This window comes from Varroa jacobsoni, unplaced genomic scaffold, assembly GCF_002532875.2.
Source record: "Varroa jacobsoni isolate VJ856 unplaced genomic scaffold, vjacob_1.0 scaffold_1383, whole genome shotgun sequence".
NCBI lineage: Eukaryota > Metazoa > Arthropoda > Arachnida > Mesostigmata > Varroidae > Varroa > Varroa jacobsoni.
In genome coordinates this window covers 23,999-47,380 of record NW_019214285.1, presented here as the reverse complement: position 1 = coordinate 47,380, position 23,382 = coordinate 23,999, and the positions used below count along the sequence as shown (strand labels likewise).

At 38.7% G+C, this 23,382-nt stretch overlaps 1 protein-coding gene, 1 long non-coding RNA gene and 1 pseudogene across 4 annotated transcripts in view; 2 read left to right on the top strand and 1 right to left on the bottom strand.

Moving 5' to 3' along the window:
- The window catches only part of LOC111269381 (tyrosine-protein phosphatase non-receptor type 4), a 61,121-nt gene extending 52,054 nt beyond the window's left edge, over window positions 1-9,067 (top strand). For all 3 annotated transcript variants that reach the window (XM_022848925.2, XM_022848924.2, XM_022848926.2), the window contains 8 exons: window positions 3,012-3,103; window positions 4,512-4,668; window positions 6,049-6,112; window positions 6,253-6,417; window positions 6,683-6,759; window positions 7,149-7,559; window positions 7,905-8,066; window positions 8,315-9,067. In XM_022848925.2, coding sequence (XP_022704660.1) covers window positions 3,012-3,103; window positions 4,512-4,668; window positions 6,049-6,112; window positions 6,253-6,417; window positions 6,683-6,759; window positions 7,149-7,559; window positions 7,905-8,066; window positions 8,315-8,389 — 1,203 coding nt within the window. In that variant the 3' untranslated portion in view covers window positions 8,390-9,067. The remainder of the gene's footprint in view (window positions 1-3,011; window positions 3,104-4,511; window positions 4,669-6,048; window positions 6,113-6,252; window positions 6,418-6,682; window positions 6,760-7,148; window positions 7,560-7,904; window positions 8,067-8,314) is intronic.
- A 108-nt stretch (window positions 9,068-9,175) lies between these two features.
- On the top strand, window positions 9,176-22,166 carry LOC147752257 (uncharacterized). The gene is made up of 2 exons (XR_015314574.1): window positions 9,176-9,513; window positions 21,904-22,166. It is a non-coding gene; the product is annotated as an uncharacterized LOC147752257 (long non-coding RNA).
- On the bottom strand, window positions 18,904-21,892 carry LOC111269385 (cytochrome P450 4V2 pseudogene; annotated as a pseudogene).
- Window positions 22,167-23,382: the final 1,216 nt, after the last annotated feature.

Genomic DNA, 23,382 nt, shown 5'->3' with positions numbered 1-23,382 from the left:
TCGGCCGACGTATGTAAGCGTGATGCGTGATCGTTGTGCGTCCCGTTCGAAACTTGGAAGTGACCATTTGTATTATAATTATATTTTACGTATAACAATACGTATAGTGTAATGTCGGTCCGGGTCACCAGCGTCTTCATATATATAATATATACATACATATATATATAATGGTAATAACATAGATGAGAAAAACATTAAAGTTGGCTTATATGGATCTATCCGTGTGCTGTAGGTGCGAGAGTTAATAGCAACAGAGAAATATAACAGGGTGCGTTTTGTGCTATCATTGTGGTTGCCGTTACGTTCATATTTAAGCTACTTATATTTACTCAAAAGTATCATTTTCGTTTGTCATTATTATCAGATGAATAAGTTTCCTATGGCTGATCGATCGAACAAACAGTTCATATTTGGGTTAAATTTTTCCCGGGCTGTTATTTTTTACAGCTGCTCTGGGTGACAATATTGTTGTCGTCACGGAAGCCCGCGAAAAATTGGGAAGATTATGCTTACTTTTGATGCCGGTATTGCGCGTGCTGTCGTCGCTACCTGTCGTTTTAAAGTTCTAGCGTTATCAGTGTCACAGATGGCACGAATGTGAGCCTGTAACCACAATGGCAGGACAGGGCCATTTTTTTTTGTTAAAGACGCCATCGACACCATTGATCAGATCCTGCTATGCAGTTAAGCTTGTGGGCGATAGGACATATCGCCTCTTCGTTACGGCAGCGTAATAATAGGTTGGCGTCAACATCGAGGCTATCAATTCTGTGGCCTCTGATGTCATTTGAGCACCTTTTCCATTTGCCCGTCGGTTGGTCCAAGTATTATTTTATCGCACAGTAGACATTAAATGGGGAGACGTCGCAGGAAAAAGGAACACAACTGCTGGAAAGATGTGAATCTATTTTTTTTTTTTCGTTAATGATAAGTGGTAAATTACTCTTTTAGGCCACGGTTTTCCATGAAGAATAGATGAGTTTTCGTCTCTTAAGCATGCTCATCTCCCATAGCTTGGAACCGTGTCGACAGTGAAGGACGATATCAGTAATAATAGTACTATAACTTTAACAATACAGTTGATAGTATTAAGACATAGATTGGTATCATTACAGAACTAGCTCATACGAGCTAAATACCGTGCATCGTAATTAAGAAGAACGTTAATCTAGTTATTATCAAAGCAGCTCTGTGGTTTTAAAGGCGACGATCTCTACAGTTGGAGTTTACTGTTAATGTTAAAAGAAAAAGAAAAGCTACACGGTTCTACAGCTTTATGTTATCACCATATCGAGCACATGAAGGCACGGCCTAGTCAATTTCGGTTAACATAAGCGTTATTTTCGTTATTCGTGTCATTTTCAACAAACTCATTTAAAAAAAATGCAGCATCGTAATTTAAAAACAATCACTCATTGCAAAACCGTTGCGCATACTTGTCAGGCGATTCGGGGGCGGGGGGGGGGGGGGGTGTTAAATAGGCTAATAATAGCGTGCTCTGTGCTTAATTCTGTCCCGGACCACGTTACTCCCCTGTAGATCATCGTTTTACTATATTTTGCTGCGTTCCACGATGGATGAGCGCAGGGAACGAGATAGCATGTCTTGGCTATAAATACGCTAATTAATAGCATTTAGTTGGTAAAGTGCCCGTTCTTCGATGATCTATCCAGTGACGGAAAAATCCGTAAAACGATTATTAGCTTAAGTGCAATACGTATTTTTAGCGTCGGCCAGTATTCCTTCAAGGACATATTCATATACTACAACATATTTAGTAGAAATAACCCCAACGAAAGATTACTACACATAAGAGACGGGCACCGTTAGAATTTAACGATAGGCCACTTAAATACATACGACAGGCTCATCAAATTTGCTGCAACGTCGGACATTGTTGTAAAATGGTGCTTAAAAAACTACTGATTTAATTTATTGTCAGCGTCGTTATATCGTTAGCATTATGCGTGCTAAATGGACATTAAGCACTATGCGATCTGTCGGCTATGAAGTCGGCTTGCCAATAGAAAAAAGGATTTGTTTTGTAAACCACTTTTGTGCTGTTGGTACGTGTGATATGTCACATGCTGTAGCTACGTATGAAGATTGAGCCATCGCTTAATAAATCGTCACCCAATAATAGCACAGAAGATTTTCGTTGCAGTGAAATACCCGCAGATATACTCTTAAGAAAACGAAGTTATACTTAAGGTTGGCTAGAAAAACAACACCAGCCAACAATACAGATGTGGGCCGACTTGGAGTCCGTGCTATTGCTAGGTAGAAATAATTATTAACGAAGGTATCGATAAAGCCATAACAACGTAATTTTATGTCTTCGAGACCCAAGGTCCAAGTGGCTGAGGACATTGGTCGATTTGCTTATTGAGGAAATAAGGAGCCGCGTTCAAGTCGTTTGTTCTGTGTACAAGTCAAAGATAGAACAACAGATAATTGTAGCGAACACTGTTGTCGACGTCATCTGTATAAGACGGTTCAAATGAGGTAACCTTGCGAGACAGAAAGCATGGCAACTTATCAGGAGACAGATTGAGCAATAGAGAAAGGTTATCCATGAAAAATATCCAACAACCCACAGCTGCGTACAATCGTGCACAGAGACGTACGTATACGCATGTATGTGTGCAATACAAGAATTTACAAAAAAGGAATTAAAGAAGATGCGTCCAAAAATACTAGGGCGCAGGCAGAATTTCCGATTACACTATGGTCAGATGCCGACTCAGTCAATTAAACCTTAGAAGTGTTCCAGTGTTTAATCAAAAAGGACAAACGATGGTATATACTTGATCATTCAGTGCTTCGGTATACGGGCGAGTCTAAAGGCGAGCAACCATAGATGATATTACATTGATTCGTCTATACACGAATTCTTTAAGTCAATAGTGTGTTTCATAGATGTTTTAATAGACGGTAATAGATCATTTGAAGGACGCCGTTTGTGGTCACCCTCCGAACATAAATCTGTCATGATTTTGCAATTTCAGCCATCGCCGAGCTCGATTCTTGTACCCAGAGTCACCTCTCAACGATCTCCTTTACGGACGCACACGTTCAGTTTTGGATTTCATAGTCCCCGGTGAGTACTACTGTTTTTAGTGGTCCCCATAAATCGAATAATATATAACGTCCTGTTTTAAAAAGGGCAGATCTTTAAATATATATTACGGTGCAGTAAGACAAGAAATCATCGTTTATTGATAGACAGCCGTCGCTATAATGCTGTATATGCACCTCGTGATTCATAACTTCCGCACAATTAGATCAATTGTCAGAGCGTGTCTGATAGACGCTCAGAAGAAGGATTGTATTTTAGTAACAAGGAGAAAAATTGCAATTAAAACGTAAAGAAAAACAATTTTCTAAAAAAATTTTCTGCCGACATAAACGATTTACTTTACAATTATTTATTTATGTTTGTTTCATAGTGAAATTAGTTTAATGGTGATTTTATTAGCAAGGTAATAAAACGGGCCTGTGGATCGGATCAAAACTGCCTAAAATATATTAATCATTTCGTTCACGTCTCATTTTCTTAGAATAGATAATAACTACCGCAGATAGCGTTGTTCTTCTAATTAGAGGTCGAAATTGTTTAATAACTAATGCTATCACACGCAATCATTAAGGAACGACTTTTTAAGAAAGTAGTTTTTAATGATTCTTTCACGGACTTTCTACAACATGAGTCGCTGCGTAGGAGAAAATTTCCATTTGACTTCACCCCAATTTACCCGTTTGTTCAGGTATTCCTACAACATTAATATTATAAAATTCTGCTTTTGGAAATAGTTGATTTTGTATCAAGTAAAACACACCTAATATTTTACCGATTTTTACGAACCGAATTTTACGAATCTTTCGTAAGCTTTAGTGGTTGAAGTTGAACTTTATGACCTGTCATAATGATAAAATGTCACAAAAACATAATGGAATTTCATAATGATAATATTGCCTTCTTGTCCACTGATTTCATTAGGTACTTCGTGAATTTCTAACTATAACATGCCGCCATCAATTATTGTTTTTTAAACTGCTGTTTTTATCTAGGTATATAAATTGGAAGATTTGCTTTCAAGTACCACAGGCGGAAGATCTCGATGAAATCTTCCGAACGTAAATTTTTTCCATAATGAGAATTATATTTTGAATGATAACCGCTTCTGTTGGATTTTTTCTTCAATTCGAACCGTGATTCAAGAATTATGGATGCTTGTATCAGAGAATACTTCTTCTCGAGTGGGACCAGAAATGCATCAAAAGATGTATGAGATCTGATGAACTAATTGAACTACAGTAAGGAAATTACAAGCAAAACTGTAGGGAGTTGACTTTTCTTATACTGGAAGTGGTCCTGCCTGAGCGAAATAGCTATAATTATGGATACGCCTTCATTAGGTAGTTCATTAGGATGTGTATCAGGTACCTGTAGATTTTTTTCACATGTACAAATAGTCTGTCATTTACTTATTCTTCTCTGTTTACAGGTCACTCGGTATGAAGGTCTCTGGGGGTTTCGATACAGAGTTTCCTGTAGCTGTTGTTAGCGTCGAAGAGACGTCGCCTGCACATGGTCGTATCAAGGAAGGTGACCTTCTTTGGAGTCTTGATGGCGTACAATTGCAGGGTCTTGACCATCAACAGGTATGAAACGATAGAGACATGTTACTCGAATCAAACATCTTTAAAAACCTTTATTTTTTCTACTCTAAAGACAATAGTCCAAAATCAAAAATGTTTTTTTGAGTTGGTTGAATTGATATTTAGAAAGTTCGCTTTATTAGAAACGAAGGTTTTTCGAAGGTATTCGCCTTTTACAAAACCTAGAAGCCTATCTTTTTCAATATATGCAGTGTTTCAGGAATAATAATAATAATAATAATAAAACAAGAAATAATATGACCTCAAAGGTTCATATTCGAGTATCGACCCGTTGGTCTTGCATACACATGTGCGCTTCCCGTTATGAGTAAGGCCACTTTTAGGTCAACAGAAAAATGTGGACTAAGTTTTTTACGGTCGCAATTGCGCACATCTTTGAATATGCCCCGTGACCGGGGCTGTTCCTCGCCCAGTTTTTTTCATCCGTAGCTGCCATTGCCGCACCATTGATTTTTCTATTGCTTCGCTCTTTGCCGTACGCCCTCCCGCCGCATTGAGCGACATCATCATTGACTGAATCCCGTTTTGCGCGTACTACTGCTGCAAGATCGCGCTCGAATGTACGGGCGCCGGCCTCGTCGTCTTATTCCTTGGCCGTCGCCGTCACTGCGGTCGGCTTATCGGTAGCCTCGTCTGTCGTTTTTATTTCCATCGTGAGTCATCGTAGCATCTACCTGTAAAACAATCATTAAGACTACGTGATGAAAGCGCAACGCAGTACATCCGAACCAATCGTGACGAAATGCTCGGAGGATGCTACTGAAGAGCCGTTTCCACTGGCGGCGTATGGAATCTTCCACACTCCACGCGAAGCTAGCAGACATAAACTAATGGCCAAATTATTAAACGGCCGGCGCCATCCATCAGCACCGCCGACATGCGATTCGCGTTCGCCTGACAGACGCAGATTCCTTACCCTTTTCGTTGTTCCTGACGTTAGTCAGACCATTGGCATCGATGATGCTATGATCGGACCAGTCAAGTAGGAAGTTTTTATTTCTTGGTGAAATTTTTTTCGTTTGGTAATAATCGTGTCTAGGTGAGCTTGTTTGCGCGATGATACGTGACGTGTCGAGGCCAAGATGGTGGTGTCGAAGACAGAATACAGTTCTCCTCCGCTGTGAAAAAGGAGTTGCTTGAATCAGACTTGCTTAACTGTCGGTACGGTAGCGGCGTATGTACATTCTTGGCACCCATTGAGATAAACAGCTCTAAATTGTAAATTGATACAAATACAATGAAGTTGACCCTTTGTTAACAGATCTAATTAGCAGAATTTGAAGAGAAGGTATTATTATTATCATTGTTCGTGTAACGAGCTATACAACTTAAGCGTTTCTTTGTTATTTCCTTCTAATACAGGTGGTGCAGCAATTATCTAATATCTGTGTCCAGCGGGCTGAAGTTACTCTTGTCGTGCTTCCGTGTAAGTGGAAATTTCGTTTGAATTTAATGTCAAAACGATGCAGACCTAAATCCGACTCTTTAGAACTAACAGATAGTCATATTTTCATTTTTCACCTGTTATCACAAAATGAATAATTCTATTGACTATTTCAATTTTAGATCAGGGTCGTAGCCTCGAATTATCAATGGCGAAGTTACAAGGTGTGGTAGAAAGGCAAACCCTTAGGGCGATGTATTATCGAGTTCCTAGATCGTATCCCGGCTGCACGATCAAGGCGTCTCTGGCAAACCCCAAAAAGAATCGTTATAGTGACATCAGTGCTTGTAAGTTGTTTTCTAGTGGTCATCGGAACGATAGCCATATGACTAGCATCTATAACGGATTCGAAAACGTCGTGTTTCTCTTGGCTTCTTTGATTCTCTCCTATGGCGCTAGCCGTAGAAATTCTTTCACAGTGCTTCGTTGGGGCAGAGTATTATTATCTGACGCAACGAGTGGAAATACTTTAGGCAAAAAAATCATTTGTCTTCGATCTCTTCCCTATCAGGATTTTGTCGAATTTTTACACACCCGCTAACCATATTGCAGACGATTCTACACGTGTAATTCTTACACCAACAGAATTCAACGGACAAAGCGATTACATCAATGCCAACTACGTAAACGTACGTAGCTTCTTTTAATCTAAAAACGAATCGCCATTAGATCTTCTCGTAGTCAGGGCTATAGATACGTACCTGTGTACCAGCGGTGTATTGCTCACTGAATGGACGAACTTAAGTTTACTTGATGGACATACATAGGATGCGGATGGCATGTTACCTGTGTAGGTTTTTAAATGAAGAAACACCTATTTATGATTACAATACTATTACGCCTGTTTTTGTTATTCAAGTCGATACATCAACTCGCTTGGTATGTGGGTAAATTTTGCAGATAACAAGCTCTCCATTTACTTATATTGATATAATTTCAGTATGTGATAGAATCAAGTCGAAAAGAGAAGATAAGGGTTTCTGAAGAGGTAATTTTCATTTAATGGGTTGCTTTACAGATGTCTATCCCGGGGACACAGGTAATTAATCGTTATATTGCAACCCAGGGTCCGAGGTCGACGACAGTCGAGGATTTTTGGCAGATGGTTTTGGAACAAGGTTGTCAGTTGATTGTCATGCTTACCCCACTACAGGAGGGAAACACCCCAAAGTGTCACAAGTACTGGCCTGATCAGGACACTCCTTTGAGGGTGAATTGCCTTCGCGGATGGGACGTATGGCAGACCGGTAAAACCCAGGGATCTGCCTGGATAACTCGGCAGTTCAGGCTTCGTTGCGAAGCCAGTAATGAAGAACGCCTAGTTAAACACCTTCAATACACTACGTGGCCTGACCATGGAGCTCCGCGTGACTCGCGGGACTTCATCGATTTCGTGCATCTAGTTCGCGATATTCGCTCTGAAGCACCAGTAAGAATCTGATGGTTCTATGGCATTGTAATCGAATCGAAAAGCTTACTAGTCTAGGAAGCGATTTTTTTTTCCAAGCAAAAGATCGCCAAATCTAATAATCATTTATATAGAGTATCTGTAATAACAATAAAAAAAAAAGCAAGCCATATTTTTATAAAAAATCCTATGCAAAGCATCGTTCTGAGCCTTGCCTGATCTTGGCTCAATATAATCAGTAGCCCTACGTATCATTTATTGGTACACGGGTTCTATCATCCCAGACCTTAAATGCTGCCTTCTACATACCTATTTGTTATGTTAAATTATTCCGTTCCATTATAATCTGTTTTACCAATTGTGTAGCTGGCTCCCGTAATCGTGCATTGTAGTGCCGGTATTGGACGGACAGGGGTGTTGATTATGATGGAAACGGCCATGTGCTTAATCGAATTCGGAAAGGCGGTATGGCCCGAAGAGATGCTTCGGACAATGCGAGAGCAGCGTGCTGGATTGATTCAAGCTGAGGTAGAAAATGCAAACCCCAAACTTGATAATGCGTATTTTACTATGAGAGTGTGGGTTGGATATAGACAATGTGTGCGCCTGTAGTGTCGAGTGTCACTTCCTCTTTCTGCATCTCTGGAACGGATGTCAAATCATATGGAAACGTTGGTTTTCTTCCGCTCATAGTTTACCTCTAGCCTATCGCCGTAGAACTATCAACGTTTGTAACCTATAATTGTCGTTCATTTATCGTATTACAATACTTTCAGATACAATTTTCATTCGTGGTCGGTGCAATCCTCCGAGTGTTTTTCGATGGCGAAGTCCTACCGAAAAACGTCTAGTCCTGTCTGCATGAACGTCGCTATCGAAAGGGTCATCATATGTGCGTGGCCAGGACGCTCTTTCTTTCAGTAACAACTACATCATGCATAAAAGTTAACACACTTCGATATATATATATAGACGCACAATATCTATTGTCGTCAATAAACCGCCAAATTTTTTTTTATCATTTAGCTAGCCAAGAGGAGCGTTTGCCGTTGGTGTTGACGTCAAGTTTCTTTAGCCAACCATAACAGAATTCTTCAAACAAAAATACTTGTATGTGTTTCTTTATATAATAATGTAACAAGACTGAATCTGAATAGAAGAGATGCGAGAGGATGAATGCGATAACGTGAGGAACAGTGAGCTAGCATGGCATAGAAAGCCTATATATTAATAGAAAGACAAACGATTCTGTTGGAAATCGGGAAATCCCCGATTTTCGAGCGCGCCATGTAGATATACATAACACGACTGCCTAAGCTTTCCTAAAACAAACTAAAAATAGCTGCAGATGTAAAGGTAAGCTTCTTTTTGTCTGTACGATCTTCGATATCAAGAAATATATATATATATATATAGTACTATTTAAATGAAATAGCCATTTTGACATCGACATGTGATTAGCAGCCTTTCAGGAACAAGGTAATATTTAATGTAAATATAACTAAGGTTAATAAATATATTTATGCTTATTTGAGATGTCGTTACTGTATGCGCGGAGATTTCAGGTAAGCAGCGTTGTGGAGAAGGCAGATTCTTGTTCCTAAGAGAATGTTAAATAGTCCTCAAAGGTGTAAAAGCATGTTCAAAAAAGCTGTGTGTAACGTTACGAAACGATACATAATGAAAGAACGTAAACGTCATGTCCCTGTTTATCAACTTGCATCCGAATATAAAAACAACAATACATATCGTATTCCTGTTTTCCTTTGGATGAAATAATCATCCTTTCAGGAGCTAAATAAGATTAAAAGGACGTTCGAATCAGCACATTGCTCAGATCTAAGTAATCGTTCATGTGATCATGGCAAACCATAAACCTGGTCTTGTTTCATTGACGTATGACTTGTATATGTACAAGGCGGGCTCAGGTCAGCTAGTTGGTGGCGACCATAGTTCTCCAGGTGCTAGCCTTGAGGTAAGTGTGCCACGATCGCTGTAGATAACATACTAGTGAATCAAGTAGACAGAAAATACGTATGTAGTTAAAAAAACTTAAGCACATACGTATTTTCTGTTCGCAGGAGGGTTATCGTAATGTTCTTGCTTTGTACTTGGTATTTGATACCACTGGCTAAAGCAAAGATGTGTTTTGAGTCTGAACTTTGGATTCCCGATGGGCAATCCCAGCTTTGCACTCAAAACGAATTCGTCGACCAGGCACAGTCCGTGTCTCACAATTACCAAGCGAAAAACAAAGCTTCATAAAGTCCTTTGTCTTTAGCTCTGTTTCAGCAAAACTTAGATTAGACTGATCAATAGTTAACGTAATTTAATCATTGAGAATACTACAAGTTACTGCTGTCACTCGATTTGCATTCATAAGCTTAAGCTGTACGTATAACATCTGGCCATTCTTACCTCCGTTCGTGCACCGATACCTTTCGTGCGTTCACACGTACACACACACGATGGATGCTACCTATACTACCTTGTACTTTTTCTTTCCGAGTTTAACCAAATGCAAGTTTACCTATTTGGCCTTAATCCAGTCTCACTGCATTTTGAGTCGCGGCACTATCCCGATTACGCAGTCCTTTATCCAGCCATCCTGGCCTTTTCTTGCAATTTTCTCTTTGAAGCGTCCTTTAAATCATTACGCTATGTAATTTTTTCGATCTTGTTCTAGCTGGTTATTTATATTCCCGTAATCCGATTACGTTGTTTTATTTAATTTTCCGAGCATTTTGACTCGGATAATCAATCGTCGTGTTCGAATCATCCGTACGACCCTTTCAATCTGTGTCCCCCAGTGCAACTTCGTCACTGCTATACTACCGTTGACCGACCGTTTGTACTGTTGTTTGTCCGCCATGTCTGATCCGGAACTAACCTTAATTTTCAATATTCTATGCAAATATTAGACTACTTGAACACATGTAATACGAAAGCATCCCATATTCTTTCATAAATTTTCTACCACTAAAGTTTCCAACAAAAAAAAAAAAGAAAAATTAGAATCTGTTTTCTTTCGTCTGTTAGCCTTGTATTCGACATCATTACTGCGGTAGGGTTGTTATCGCAAAAATTGTTGGGCTGCATGTTTACTTGCTGAAGAAAACTATTGAATTTGGGCATCGTTGTGCACTTACTTGTTATTAGAATAAAAACGTTATTTTATGCAGGGTCCCGTTCTTGAACATTGGGTCATGTATAGTTTCCATACTATCATTCGACATATACTTCTTTACCGAAAAGACGGTGTCAATGCAAGTTATTATTAATTAGATGAAAACGGACAACAGCCACATGATATATGAGCTAAAAACGAAAACAGTGAAACAAAATTAGCCCCTGAACCTCGTTCTGTAAAACCAATCATTTCCAGGATTAATAAGCAGGTCCTAATTAAAAGCGGTCTTGTTAGAATGCTGCAATCTAATTTGAATAGGAATGATTTCCTCTGCATCTCTGTCCTCTATTTTATTGATCAACGTTTACTTTTATCATCATGCGTGCACCGCGCAAGCTTACGTCTGGGGGCGATGGGGCCGTTGCCAACTCGCGCGTCGGATTTCCTAAAATTTAGCAGACAATATTTTTCATGCTAATAATAGTAATACCAAACACGTATAGTGGATTGTCAAACGGGGTATTTGTTGACTTGACGAAAACGTATACTCTGTATACGATATATATGAAGAATATACTATGTAGAACCATTGCGCCAAACCGATATTTGGGTTGTATTGGTACTCATTACGGACGTGCGTTTTATTCGACGTACGCTCACTGGAGACTATTCGAGGTAGGCCTCCACGGCAAAATTTGGTTTATAAAGGTTGAACACTGCATCTACTACATATAGGGTACAATAGCTGAATATCGTTTTTTAGCTTAATAAAAGTAGTTTTCCGAATATAAATCACTTCCCATGCAAAAACATGCTGTTGCGGGTAGGCCGTTCTTGATCGCTTTCAACGAGCTCGCGATGAACTTTTTCGCTTGTCTAATTGGACGCCATAGCAAACGATGGCCAGTGCCGTAGTTGATTCAAAAATTGCCGGGGTATGCTGAAGTCATCAGCATCGTGTCAATAGCTTTTAAGCGCTGCATTCTTCCCTAAAGGCACTGGTGCCATGTCCATCGATGCCTGTTTCCTCAGTTGTCCCATACCGGGTGGTAAACCTGCCTCGTTACTTCGAGAATACTTCTCCAGCGGTAGGTTGAGGAGTGGACGTGCGTTGTTTATTTCACAATCGATATTCCTGCGATGAAAATTGTCGTATTGAAAAGAGGGCTTTTCCCGGGGCGGTCTGCAGCTCCGGCTCGCGCTATTCGACGGCCTGCATTAAAATGTAAATATAGGACAACTAGCTTTTAAGCACGGTAAATCTTGATGGCCGTGTGAACAAGTTAATCATTATCGTAGAACAGTGACACTGCAACATAATTGAAGTGGTATATTGAAGTGAGTTTAGGCTTTAAAAAGGATTGATTGTAGATGCAGCAGATGACAGCACCATAATTATATAGAATTGAAACACAATAACCATTAACGAGGCAACATTTACGTGTACGGCTTCAATAGGTGTAGTTGGGTTTCACAAATGAAATTGTATTTTCTATTTCTAAAATCTCCCGCAAATAGTCAGTACCCACCAAAGCACAGGTAGGTCCTTTCGTTTTTACGTTTACAAACTTTGGAAAAGAATATTATTTAGAGCCATCATAGTTATTACATGCAGCTATTCACGTGCCACAGAAGACGTAGCCTTTGAAACAGAGGGTACGTGTGGCATTTAAGGAAAAATAAATTTTACTCAAGCACACTTGACAACATTGGTCGTTTTCATATCTACTATCAGAATTCAGCTAAAAGTTAGAAATAAGGCGTTTGCGAACATTCGAAAACAAGTAAGCTCATGTTTAGAGAGGTATATTATATTATATAGTTTTTTTTTTCAATACGTGGCACGATTCCGCTGTGATCAAAGTTAAGTTTAGGCGCGTTCTATTTGTATTAATAAAGAATGTCAATCTTTGCTTAAGGCATAAATAACATAGCAGGAGGATAGTGTTATTCTGTCTCGATATATGCTTCGGCCCAGCGTGCAATCCAGTGCACCGCTATACGATAATGAATTGTTTGATTTAAATTAGCACATATTTATTTTTTCAGTTATTCAGATCAAATATATATATATATATATATAAATATATATATATTTGATATGTGCTAATTTAAATCAAACAATTCATTATCCTATAGCGGTGCACTGGATTGCACGCTGGGCCGAAGCATATATCGAGACAGAATAACACTATCCTGCTATTTTATAACGTGTATATATATATATATATATATATATATACACGTTATAAGTTAAAATTCTGCTTTTAGAAGACCATTTCTAATAATAATAAAGAAGAAGATTTAGCTAATCTAGTTCGTGCGCTTAAGGTTTGGCGGCGTCACGTAATCCCACGACGGAACTTCACTTCTTTCGATTTCGCAGTAGCTTTCCTATTCAGCCGCGTAAGCCAATTTGTAAACTTCTTCCCGGCTAGCTTTTGTTAATAATTTTATGGACCTACTATTTCTAATTGGTCCATTTTTGACCTTAGCACTGAATATATAAGGTCGAAAACGGACCAATCACAAATAGTAGGTTCAGTAAAATATCAACGTAAGTTGCTTCGTTCTGGCAAGTTGTGCCAAAGCTCCGCGGATGACGTACACTACACAACAGGTTGAGTTAACCATAAGAACATAGGCCTACAATGGGTAAGAGAAAGTGAACCTGACAAACAAAATACGCTGATGGCTTACAAAATGCATCTGTCTAAACTGACAAGCTGCCACAACTGGACGCGTCTTTACCGCTGCCTTTCGTCTTTACCATATGTACATTAGCCTTAAGAGTCTAAATTCAGAAGAACATCATCTTAGGCCTGCCTTTAATAGAGGAAGAATTATTTAGGCGTTACGTACGTATCGATTACATTCTTGTATTCATATAGCCTTAGGCACTCTCTGTAAACATCTACAGCCTCTTTTGAGTTTCTTGCGAACTTATCAATAAAGAGATTTATGCAATCTTTATTACTATTACGTATGATTCCAGCTGTTGCCGTAGTAACGACTTCACAATAATATTGGTCGCTTAAGAACAATGTTGTTTCGAATACTCGGGAACGCTCATCTGCGAATATTTTGTGTCACGACCCTTGTTATTATATATTGTTAAACATGACCATTGTTTATTTAATCCATTGTTCTACTATTCCATAATCTGCTGTAATACACTTACGTCATTAGGCCTTTCAGGTATCTGTAATACATCGGTAAGATAAGGTAAATTCAGTTTGATACATCGATGGTAATTGATTGATTGATCAATTTGCCTTACCTGGGTATAGCTATACTTTCATTCACCTTTCGTCCACCAACGTAAAATCTCCAATTTTAAGCCATATATATTCGTTCACAGTAGATCTCGTACGCTATTACCAATATTGGCATTTGGGCTCACTTGCGCAGTTACATCATTGTTTTAGGTACCACTAGATTAACTAATGCATTGTAATCAAATTCTACATTTACTAGAACGCTTAACTTACTGTACTTTGTGACAGCAGAGAGAGAGAGAGAGAGAGAGATATTATTACTTTATACATTTCGGTAGATATCTACTTATTCGGGTCATCAAACCAGTCTATTCGTTACACAAGACGACTACTACTAGAAAACTAAAAAAAAAAGTTCTATCATAGAGATTCGATAAATTATAATCGACAGACAGAACTTCAGAGAATAGTCCAGAATACTCTGCTCGCCTTTTAATTGTCTTATAGACGGCATCTCAGTAAACTGAACTTTTATCTGTATATTTCATAAGTAAACAGAAAAAGATTTGGGCAAATCATCTGCTATTAAACTACTAAGTCCACTTTTTTTAGCACCTGACCAATGTGTGAGATATTATTTATGATTGACAAAGTCTTTTCTAACGCAGAGTTATTTTGGACGATATCCTTTCTAATCAATTTCGAAGTTCGATGTAGAAGGAATACCCATCTTTTGAACGGGTGGCAAATTCTCCGAGGAACTGACTTGAGATGAAGTTCATGCGGCCTTAACCTTCAGCCCCATTAGCGCAAACTTTTGCCCTAGAAAATAAAATGCTGCCATCCTAAATCGGCTAGTATTCGTTGTAGAAACAATCGAGCGGCCATGTAAAAAAAAAAGTGGCAGTTCTTCGCTTGTTAAAACTTACGAATGCAAATACGATTTTTTAGGCCAGCGAAGAAAGTCATGTGGCTTTCGTCCAAGAGAAATTTTCGATACGTATGTTTTTCGATACGTATGTATCGCAGTCGTAGTGTGTGGGGTCAGCAAACACGATGAATTGGGAAAATATTCGATAGTGATAGTACGGATGTTAATGCCTTCATCTAGAAACCACCTAAACACGAAGCACAATTTTTTTTGTTAGTTAGAGTTACAACCGCCAGATATCGTGAAAGCTTTTTGGCAGACTTGAGCTATTACAGTTGTATGACGTAAATTGTTGACAGTAAATTTAAAAAACGTAAAGTAACTGCCAGCTTACGTTACTGTGTCATCAAGCACCTTTCGTTGACCGATTCGTGCACGAGTCTTGCATAATTTTCCGAATAGCTCAAGTCTGCAAAACAGCTTTCACGATATCTGGCGGTTGTAACTCTAAGTAACAAAAAAAAATTGTAATTCGTGTTTATTTTTTTTGTTAGTTAGAGTTACAACCGCCAGATATCGTGAAAGCTGTTTTCCAGATTTGAGCTATTCGCAAAATTATGCAAGACTCGTGCACGAATCGGTCAACGAAAGGTACTTGATGACACAGTAACGTAAACTGGCAGTTACTTTACGTTTTTTAAATTTACTGTCAATAATTTACGTCATACAAGTGTAATGCTACTTCACCTCGGTCTGTTCTCATTTAGTAGATTGGGTTTTAAGCATGTAAAGACAGAATGAGTTCGGATCAAGCAAGGACCTGTCACTAGTCGTTATGAGAGAAGAAAAGAACCCGTAGCAAGAGCTTCAATTATCAAATTGTTAAATTAAAAAAACATTAAAAATCGAATGTCATCTCCTATCCGAACCTTTTGCAATATCAAAAGCAGCGCTAACTATGATATGTCATTATGTTCTCATCAGTTTTGCTAAGTATGCGTAATCGAAGTTAGGTTAGCTGTTAGGTTAGGTTAGGTTAGCTGTTAGGTTAGGTTAGCTGTTAGGTTAGGTTAGGTTAGGTTAGCAACACTAAAAGCAGCGCTAACTATGATATGTCATTATGTTTTCATCAGTTTTGCTAAGTATGCGTAATCGAAGTTAGGTTAGCTGTTAAGTTAGGTTAGCTGTTAGGTTATGTTAGCTGTCAGGTTAGGTTAGGTTAGCTGTTAGGTTAGGTTATGTTAGCTGTCAGGTTAGGTTAGCGGTTAGGTTAGGTTAGGTTAGGTTAGCAACACCAACAGCAGCGCTAACTATGATATGTCATTATGTTCTCATCAGTTTTGCTAAGTATGCGTAATCGAAGTTAGATTTTGTCCGAGCAGCAACTTAGCCACAATGTATAAACTATTTATACATTAAGATCAGAAAATAATGAAATGCTGATAGTATTGTTCTTATATATTCAACTTCGTTCTCTCCGGTTGTTGTAAATTGTGTGATTGTTATATGGAGTTGGATAAAAATTACTTAGTGGTCACTTTTGAATTATATAGATAGAGATCACCTTTTACCCTGATGCAGCCACCTTTAATTTGCTACATTATCAAACTCGACATAGAAAGATTACCTTTAAAAGATCATATATATCTTTATATCGGACTGTCTTTATTGATTCCGAAGATGTCATCAAGGTTCCGGTAAACCTTAACTGTATGTCAAAATGTCTGCCAAGAAGATACAGCGTCGATAAGATGCGTAACAATAGAGTTCGCAATGTTACATCAGAACAAAATTATGCGATTTATAACTCGAATCTTGTCCTACTTCTCTAACTGGCAATCTTATTCTATTTAGACGCTCTCAAAGGTCTCAGCATTTACCCATGATGACGTGCACTTCGAACATGAAGTCGTTTAATTTTTCTCAAATATTCGTAAAAGACAGATATCATTGCCAAATAGCGAAAAATGTCATTTTTTTTTCCCGAGCGTTTAGAGTTAACATTAGCGTTATCGATATCATTTACAAGATCTAGAACGTTGTCCTGTGTCAACAGAAGTTGCGTTTAGTCTGAGATGCCGCTTTTTACTTTAAAGGCTCTTAGCAGCTGTCGGAAAACGATGCTTTCGAGAATTCTGCCTATGTGCGAAGTTACACTGAAGTCCCCGCTTACGGCCATGGCCGTCGCGTTTCAGCAGTGATACGCTTTCATCAAGCTTCACACATTTGGTAATTCATCAAATCCAAGTAATATTATTCATTTATGATGCTAGCACCGCTCGCCTGTGGCAAGTATAATAACCTATTTGGCTTCACTTAGGACCTCTTGTATATGTCCAAGATATCTCACTCCGATGCCATAGAGGCCGATGTAAGCTGACTTGATTATATTTGTGTGCTTTACATTTTCAACAATTTTTGCACAGGCATTTGTGAGAGACATATTATAGTTGATCCATTCTGGTGCTAAAGCTTTAGTTTTTTTTTTATTTAGTTAGCGAATAGTTCGACTATTTTATAGTCGACACAATCTGAACTATGCTGTCCGTCAGACTGCTTAGGTGAAAATCGGACGCGGTCTTTTCGGGCACTTTCGGGCTAAGCTTAACAGTCGAGTGACGTTTTCGAGGTGCCATTAAACCTCTTGCCATTTAAAAAAAAAAGCTATATTCAAGTACTTGGCGATACCACCGAGCAATTCGAATTTCATAGAGCCGTCGTATAGCTAGCTATTCGTACCTTTATCGTCGTTTGGTAGTCATAAGCTTGACAACCGGAGTATTCTTTTGAGAGGAAAACTCGGTGCAGATGTTTAAGCTTAAGCTGGGGGTTTTTCCTCTTGGAGAAAAGAATCCTGGAAACTAATGTCGAATTTTCTCGATAACGGAGATACCAAATCGTTGAAACAACTGATGTGTGAAATAATTTGCAATAAATGCTTAGAAGAAAATAAGTTGAGGATGATAAGATTTTGTTCATTTATCGACAAAACTGCTTTCAATAACTTCCTTATTTACCTTAAACTTATCATAGTCAAGTCAGTTCGTCTTTAGGAATGCTTAAATTAAAACAATTAGTTGTAGTTTGTGTCTTCCCATTGCTTAGTCTTATAGTTGAATGCTTCCGAATCATACGTTCAGGATAACCACTGGACAGTTGCCCGGGATTTTCTCCAGGTTCTTTCTCTTACGCGACGCAGCTCGCTTCATAGGGTTGCGTTCCGGTGCCAATAAGCTCGATTGATCAACAAAAAAGTCTACTTTTATGTCAGGAGGACCCATCAATAGTCCTGAGTAGACAATAGGGTATGAACGGCGTCGTTTCAGGCCCCTTTGTATCATTGTATGTATACAGTACTTTAACGGGTAGGATTGAAAGTTTCCAAGACCTGTCACGACATGTCAACGAATCTAGACCATCTTCTGTGTCCCTAGGTTCCTTTAGTAAACGCGTTAACCTTGAGTCATCACGGGATGCCCCGCCTCTTTTTTTCCTTTTACCTGCTAGGTTGTAGTTATCTTTAAACAAGCAGGAAAACGTTGTTCTATGGGTAAAAAGCTGTTTTTCGTTCCAGTCTAAAAAATGGAATCGAAGTCCTCAGAGATGACCACAAAAATCCCGTAAAATATCAACAATACCAGTTTACCATTATTAATACCATTATTATTAATTAATAATGAGGACATTTTTGGCGTTTGTTTAGGGTGATAATGAAATCAAAAATGAAAAAGAAAGGAAAGCTAGCCTGAATAGAAAAGAACTGCAGTAGGGAAAGCGCTGTCCTGAGTCGTGAATAGACAATCTTTGTTTGAACGGATGATTGTGTAACAGATCAAATGTACTAATCTCTAACGGCTTGACGTCATTACGATCTGGTTGGCCAGCATTTGACCTAATCGCAGGTTCCTTCGCTTATTTATGGCCGAAATAAAAAAAAATTCAGTTTTAAAATGTTAGCTAATTCACGTATAACCGTGTTGTATCATTATGACAATTATGTATTTCTTATGCTTTATCCAATTGTACGATGATAGAACGATCTAGCCTTATATAGTACATAGACATAATACATAATGCTCGGGGCCTCTGAAAAATTGTCGCTCGTAAATTTCGCTTTCAACAACACTTAATACATGACCATAAATATTAATAAGGACGCGTCCTCTAGTATGAGCAGCCATTTTATTAAGCGTACATAGCAATGTATATGTAGCGTTTAAGCACAGCTCTTTTGGCGCGAGTATGGTTCTGGTAATTAACAAACTTTCGATCTTCTTAAAATATACTTAAGATTAAGACATGCTTCTAATAAGAGTCTTCTATGACCCCTAAAATTGCTCTAGATAGATACATCCTTGACAGGTCGATTTTTCTAGGATGCTGTACCTCAGAACGGTCCATTCACAATAGTGTTACTGGCGATTTTTGCTTAATGCTAAATGTAAGTGTACTATTCAGTTTTAGACATGCATTTACAAATTAGGTATTCATTTATTTAACACGCAAGTATGTAACATGTTTAAGGTTCTGAATCATCGACACTGATGTCGATTCAAGCTAGATTTGAGGTCAATCAATGAGCTCCAGGTGACACTCGAGTATATTGTGTACTGCTTCTAGATGCTATCAACGAGAATTTTTATCTCAAAAGGGTCGTTTATGCGTATACTTTACAATAAAGAGTTTACCGCAAGGTCAAAGTCAGCACGGATCATCTGGTGAAGATTGCTGTTGAGGCCATGTTGTTATATGGTACTTGGCATTTCTCAATCCTAAACAACGTGTACGACATTTTTTTTCACAAAAGTTCTTAATACGCGGTATCCTTTAGCGACACTTCCGATATTCAATTGCGAGGTTCAATGTAAAGAGGAAGCCCATCTTTCGGACGGGTAACAAGTTCTCCCAGCGCGTGCACGTCCTCGCTTCGTAAAGCTGACCTCAAACGGAACTTCCGCGCGAACTCTTGGCCCGGCTATACCAGTCGATTATTACCTACATAAAAAGTCTATCTCTTGTTATCGTCTATACGTATTATACTTTCCAATGCAGTTTCGTGGGCCAGCGGAGAAAGGCACATAGGCAAAAGGATGTCGACCAGCAGCGTTCTCCGACAAGAATCTATCGGGATCGTAGCGTTCGGGATCAGCGAACACGCTTGGGTCACGATGAGCACGGAAAATGTTCAGTATAATAAAGGTTGATACCTTCACCTTGTAACCACCTGAGCAAGAGCAGCGATGATTGCTTTAGCTAGAATTATAACAGCTTAATGTTTTTTGTTTAAAAAATCAAAAATATTCTCCGTAGCTAGGTTACTTACAAATGGTAGAGTCCTCGTTTACGTATCGAGCAATTAAGTGCACCGAAGGATACAGCCGCCGTGCTTCCTGCAAAGGAGGCGGATGTCATATATTTGTTTCAAATCAATAGTTGCTTGATGCTCATTAGATCTGAGCTATTACCGTAGGTTACAGCGTATAGCAGTAGTACACTTTTCCGTTGAGAATTTGTTCGCGATTTCTATTCTGGGTTGAAGATATGTGATCTCGAGTCAAGGCGAGACTCATCGTGAGCGTTCGGTACCCTTTGATTAAAATAAGGGCAAAAAAATCCGTGCTAATTGAGCTTATAGGTCATTTGGCGCAATACCAATGTGTATCGTGAAGAAGATTCCGTCCAAATCGTTCGCATCATTAAAAACATCTAACGGTAGTAGTATATGATGGGTATAATACGACGCCCAGGATTCGAGTTAGCCAAAAACCATTTCCCTGTACGTATCTCATCAGCTACAATTTGCTTAGCTAAGTATATGTAATCAAGGGAAGATTGTATCCCAACAATAATCTACACATAATATATAATGAGATGCTTCCACGGTAAAGTATAATTAGAGGATGATGAAATTGTACAGCTCGGCTGATAATATCGATTCATATATGTACTGCCTTATTCTCTCTAGTTTCAGTAGACTGTGTAATTATCACATATCGCTGAATTACCAAAGCTTACAAAGTCAAGTTTATGTCCTCAAGAGCAGACTGAGCAGAGAGTCAGAGTTAAAATCATTCCTTACCTTAATACAGCATTCAGTGTAGTTCATTTTTATGAGATCATCATTGGCCACCGGTCTTTTACCATCGTTTCCGAAGATCTAATCAAGATCTTGATGAACTTTCCTTTGTATGTTAGGATTTTCGGCAAGAAGATAGAGCATCCACGAAACACCCAGCAACAATTAAAGTTTAAACGTCAGAACTATTTTTCTACGTCTGATTTGACTGCTTGGACGCTCGAAAAAGTCTTAATGTTTATCCACAGCAGTGGTGTCGTGTCCTTCAAACATAAAGGTACCTACCTCCTTTTGAACGCTTTCTAAGGACACACTCTGGGGGTCCTGCAAGTGACTCTCGATCAGCAAATCGATGAATGGATATCCATTTTTCATACCGATGTCTCTATCACCCTTTGAGTTGACTCCGCTGTTTCTATGTCCTGCGAGGATCTCGTTTTTGCGTTCTTCAATTATCTGTTGGTATCCAAATAAGTACGTAGTTTTGTATATTTAGGTTTTTTCATTCGCTCAAGCTTTTTCCACTGAACTAATTTATCCAATTTCTACTTCATGTGCATCAGTCGATATATAACGCACGATTTCATTCCTCTTCATTCTAGCTGAATCCACATAAGTTGTCGAAACATAATATTAACTAGACTCACCCTTTTAAGTGAACTCGTGAAGAACATTTAAGTTCTCATTGTAGCGACGACCACTGGCACTGATATTATATGAGGCATTAATCCATTGCCAGGGTGTCAAAATGCGCTCTATGAAGCTAGCTCCGGCAATGTTAACTGCTTTCACATAGTCTGAACAGCTGTTCTCCTGAGCATGTATCTTTGTATCCATTGCCGCCTCTATGGAATATTCATGAGTCTAACTGTGGACGATTTGAAGTTGCTAGATACCCGTTGGAAATCTTGTCAGAATTGAGTTTGCTTATTACTCAGTATGAAGTCGTTGCTTGGTACTCAGTATGCTTCTTTTATATTCGACTTAGCTAACACTTGATTGCACTGTATAATTATAACTTAAGCTCAAGGATAACTGCTATTTAAAAAGCGATTTTTTGTTCACCACAGATAATATCGAGCGTAGCCATACCAGCAAGCGACGTAACCTCGATCGGCTTCCGTCGCTCGTAATTTTTAAGAGCTCTAATAAAATGTTGCAAGTACTCATTGAAGACGGGCATGACGTCCTCGTGGATACGAAAATGGAACGCAGGTGTGAGCATCTCTCGTTGTCGTCGCCATTGGTCACCATCACTGGGTTAGAGGTGAAGAAAGAATTGTAATATCGCATAAATAGAAATAAAAAATACCCAAAATAAAGTTTGAACTATTGTGTTGCGAGTTTCATTAGCGGACTAGAAATTAGCTTTAATATTGGAAAACAAGGAACAAGGAGCTCTCTCTCGGAATGGGTATTACCGACCTAGTTGAAATATTCGCAACGAGTGATGATAATTGTACATGAAGAACGTGTATCCCCTATAACAGCTGAGCATTTGTTCCAACGAATTACTGAGCAAGCATATCTGGTAAGTAAGCCGGTTCCTAGCCATGAATCGAAGAACCCGTAAATCAACCACTTGTTGATTAACTTCAATGACGACAAGACTGCTTCGAACCCGGCCGCCTTACTAATAATCCCTAGCGATAAAAATGAATAAAAACGTCCGAATGATTCCTTCTTGCTTGGGGTCATCTTGTCGACCGTAGAAGTTGAGGGCCGGCAAGAGCGCTGTGAAGCACAATCATTCAAAACGTGTCTGGTAAGGGTTTGCATGAACGGTATACGAAACGCAAAACAAAACACATCGAATGAAGTCGAAGTTTTTTTTTCGTTGACACTTCATAAAAGACTACACATTTGTGACTGACTATAGTATGTTAACATTCGCAATCAAGCCATGCACCAAATAAATGCGTACATAGCCGAAGAACACGTTAGTACCTGCTGACTCGCTGAGAACAGAAGCTCATACATTACGATATGCCGAAAATAGCTTGATTCTTGAAAATAATTTATCGGATATTTGTTAGATAGTGGCATAAACTTTTCGCTGTTCTACACCTGTTGTCCACAAGGATTTCGTCATTTTTTTTTCGTGTAGAAATTAATTATTTTCTTTTGTAATTTTTTTTACAGATTCTTCGCCCTTCTGACAACGTTGTAGCGCAAGTTCATCATGATTACATAATCTACCTACATTTTAATTAGAGGAAATTGTCAAAATCAGTTTCTTATGTTGTTTGCTCAAGATAGGTTTTACTCGGATGACACCTTTGACTTTTACTAAATTTTCCGCTGAGTATAAGTAATAGGAACGATTGAGCTATTACGAAATAGGTACATTATACGCGTCGATACCGACATATGTTGCATGACATTCATCGTAGTCTCAGTATCTATAAAGGAGATTCTCTGCTACTAAGCGTTCGCAGAGAGATAACTGCCCGTCTAAAAAACCTGGCATATTTAAACTTGTGGCAGCTTGTAAGTGGTGTTCCACCATCTTACGTATGTGGCAGTATAATGCGTTACCCTAGATAGAA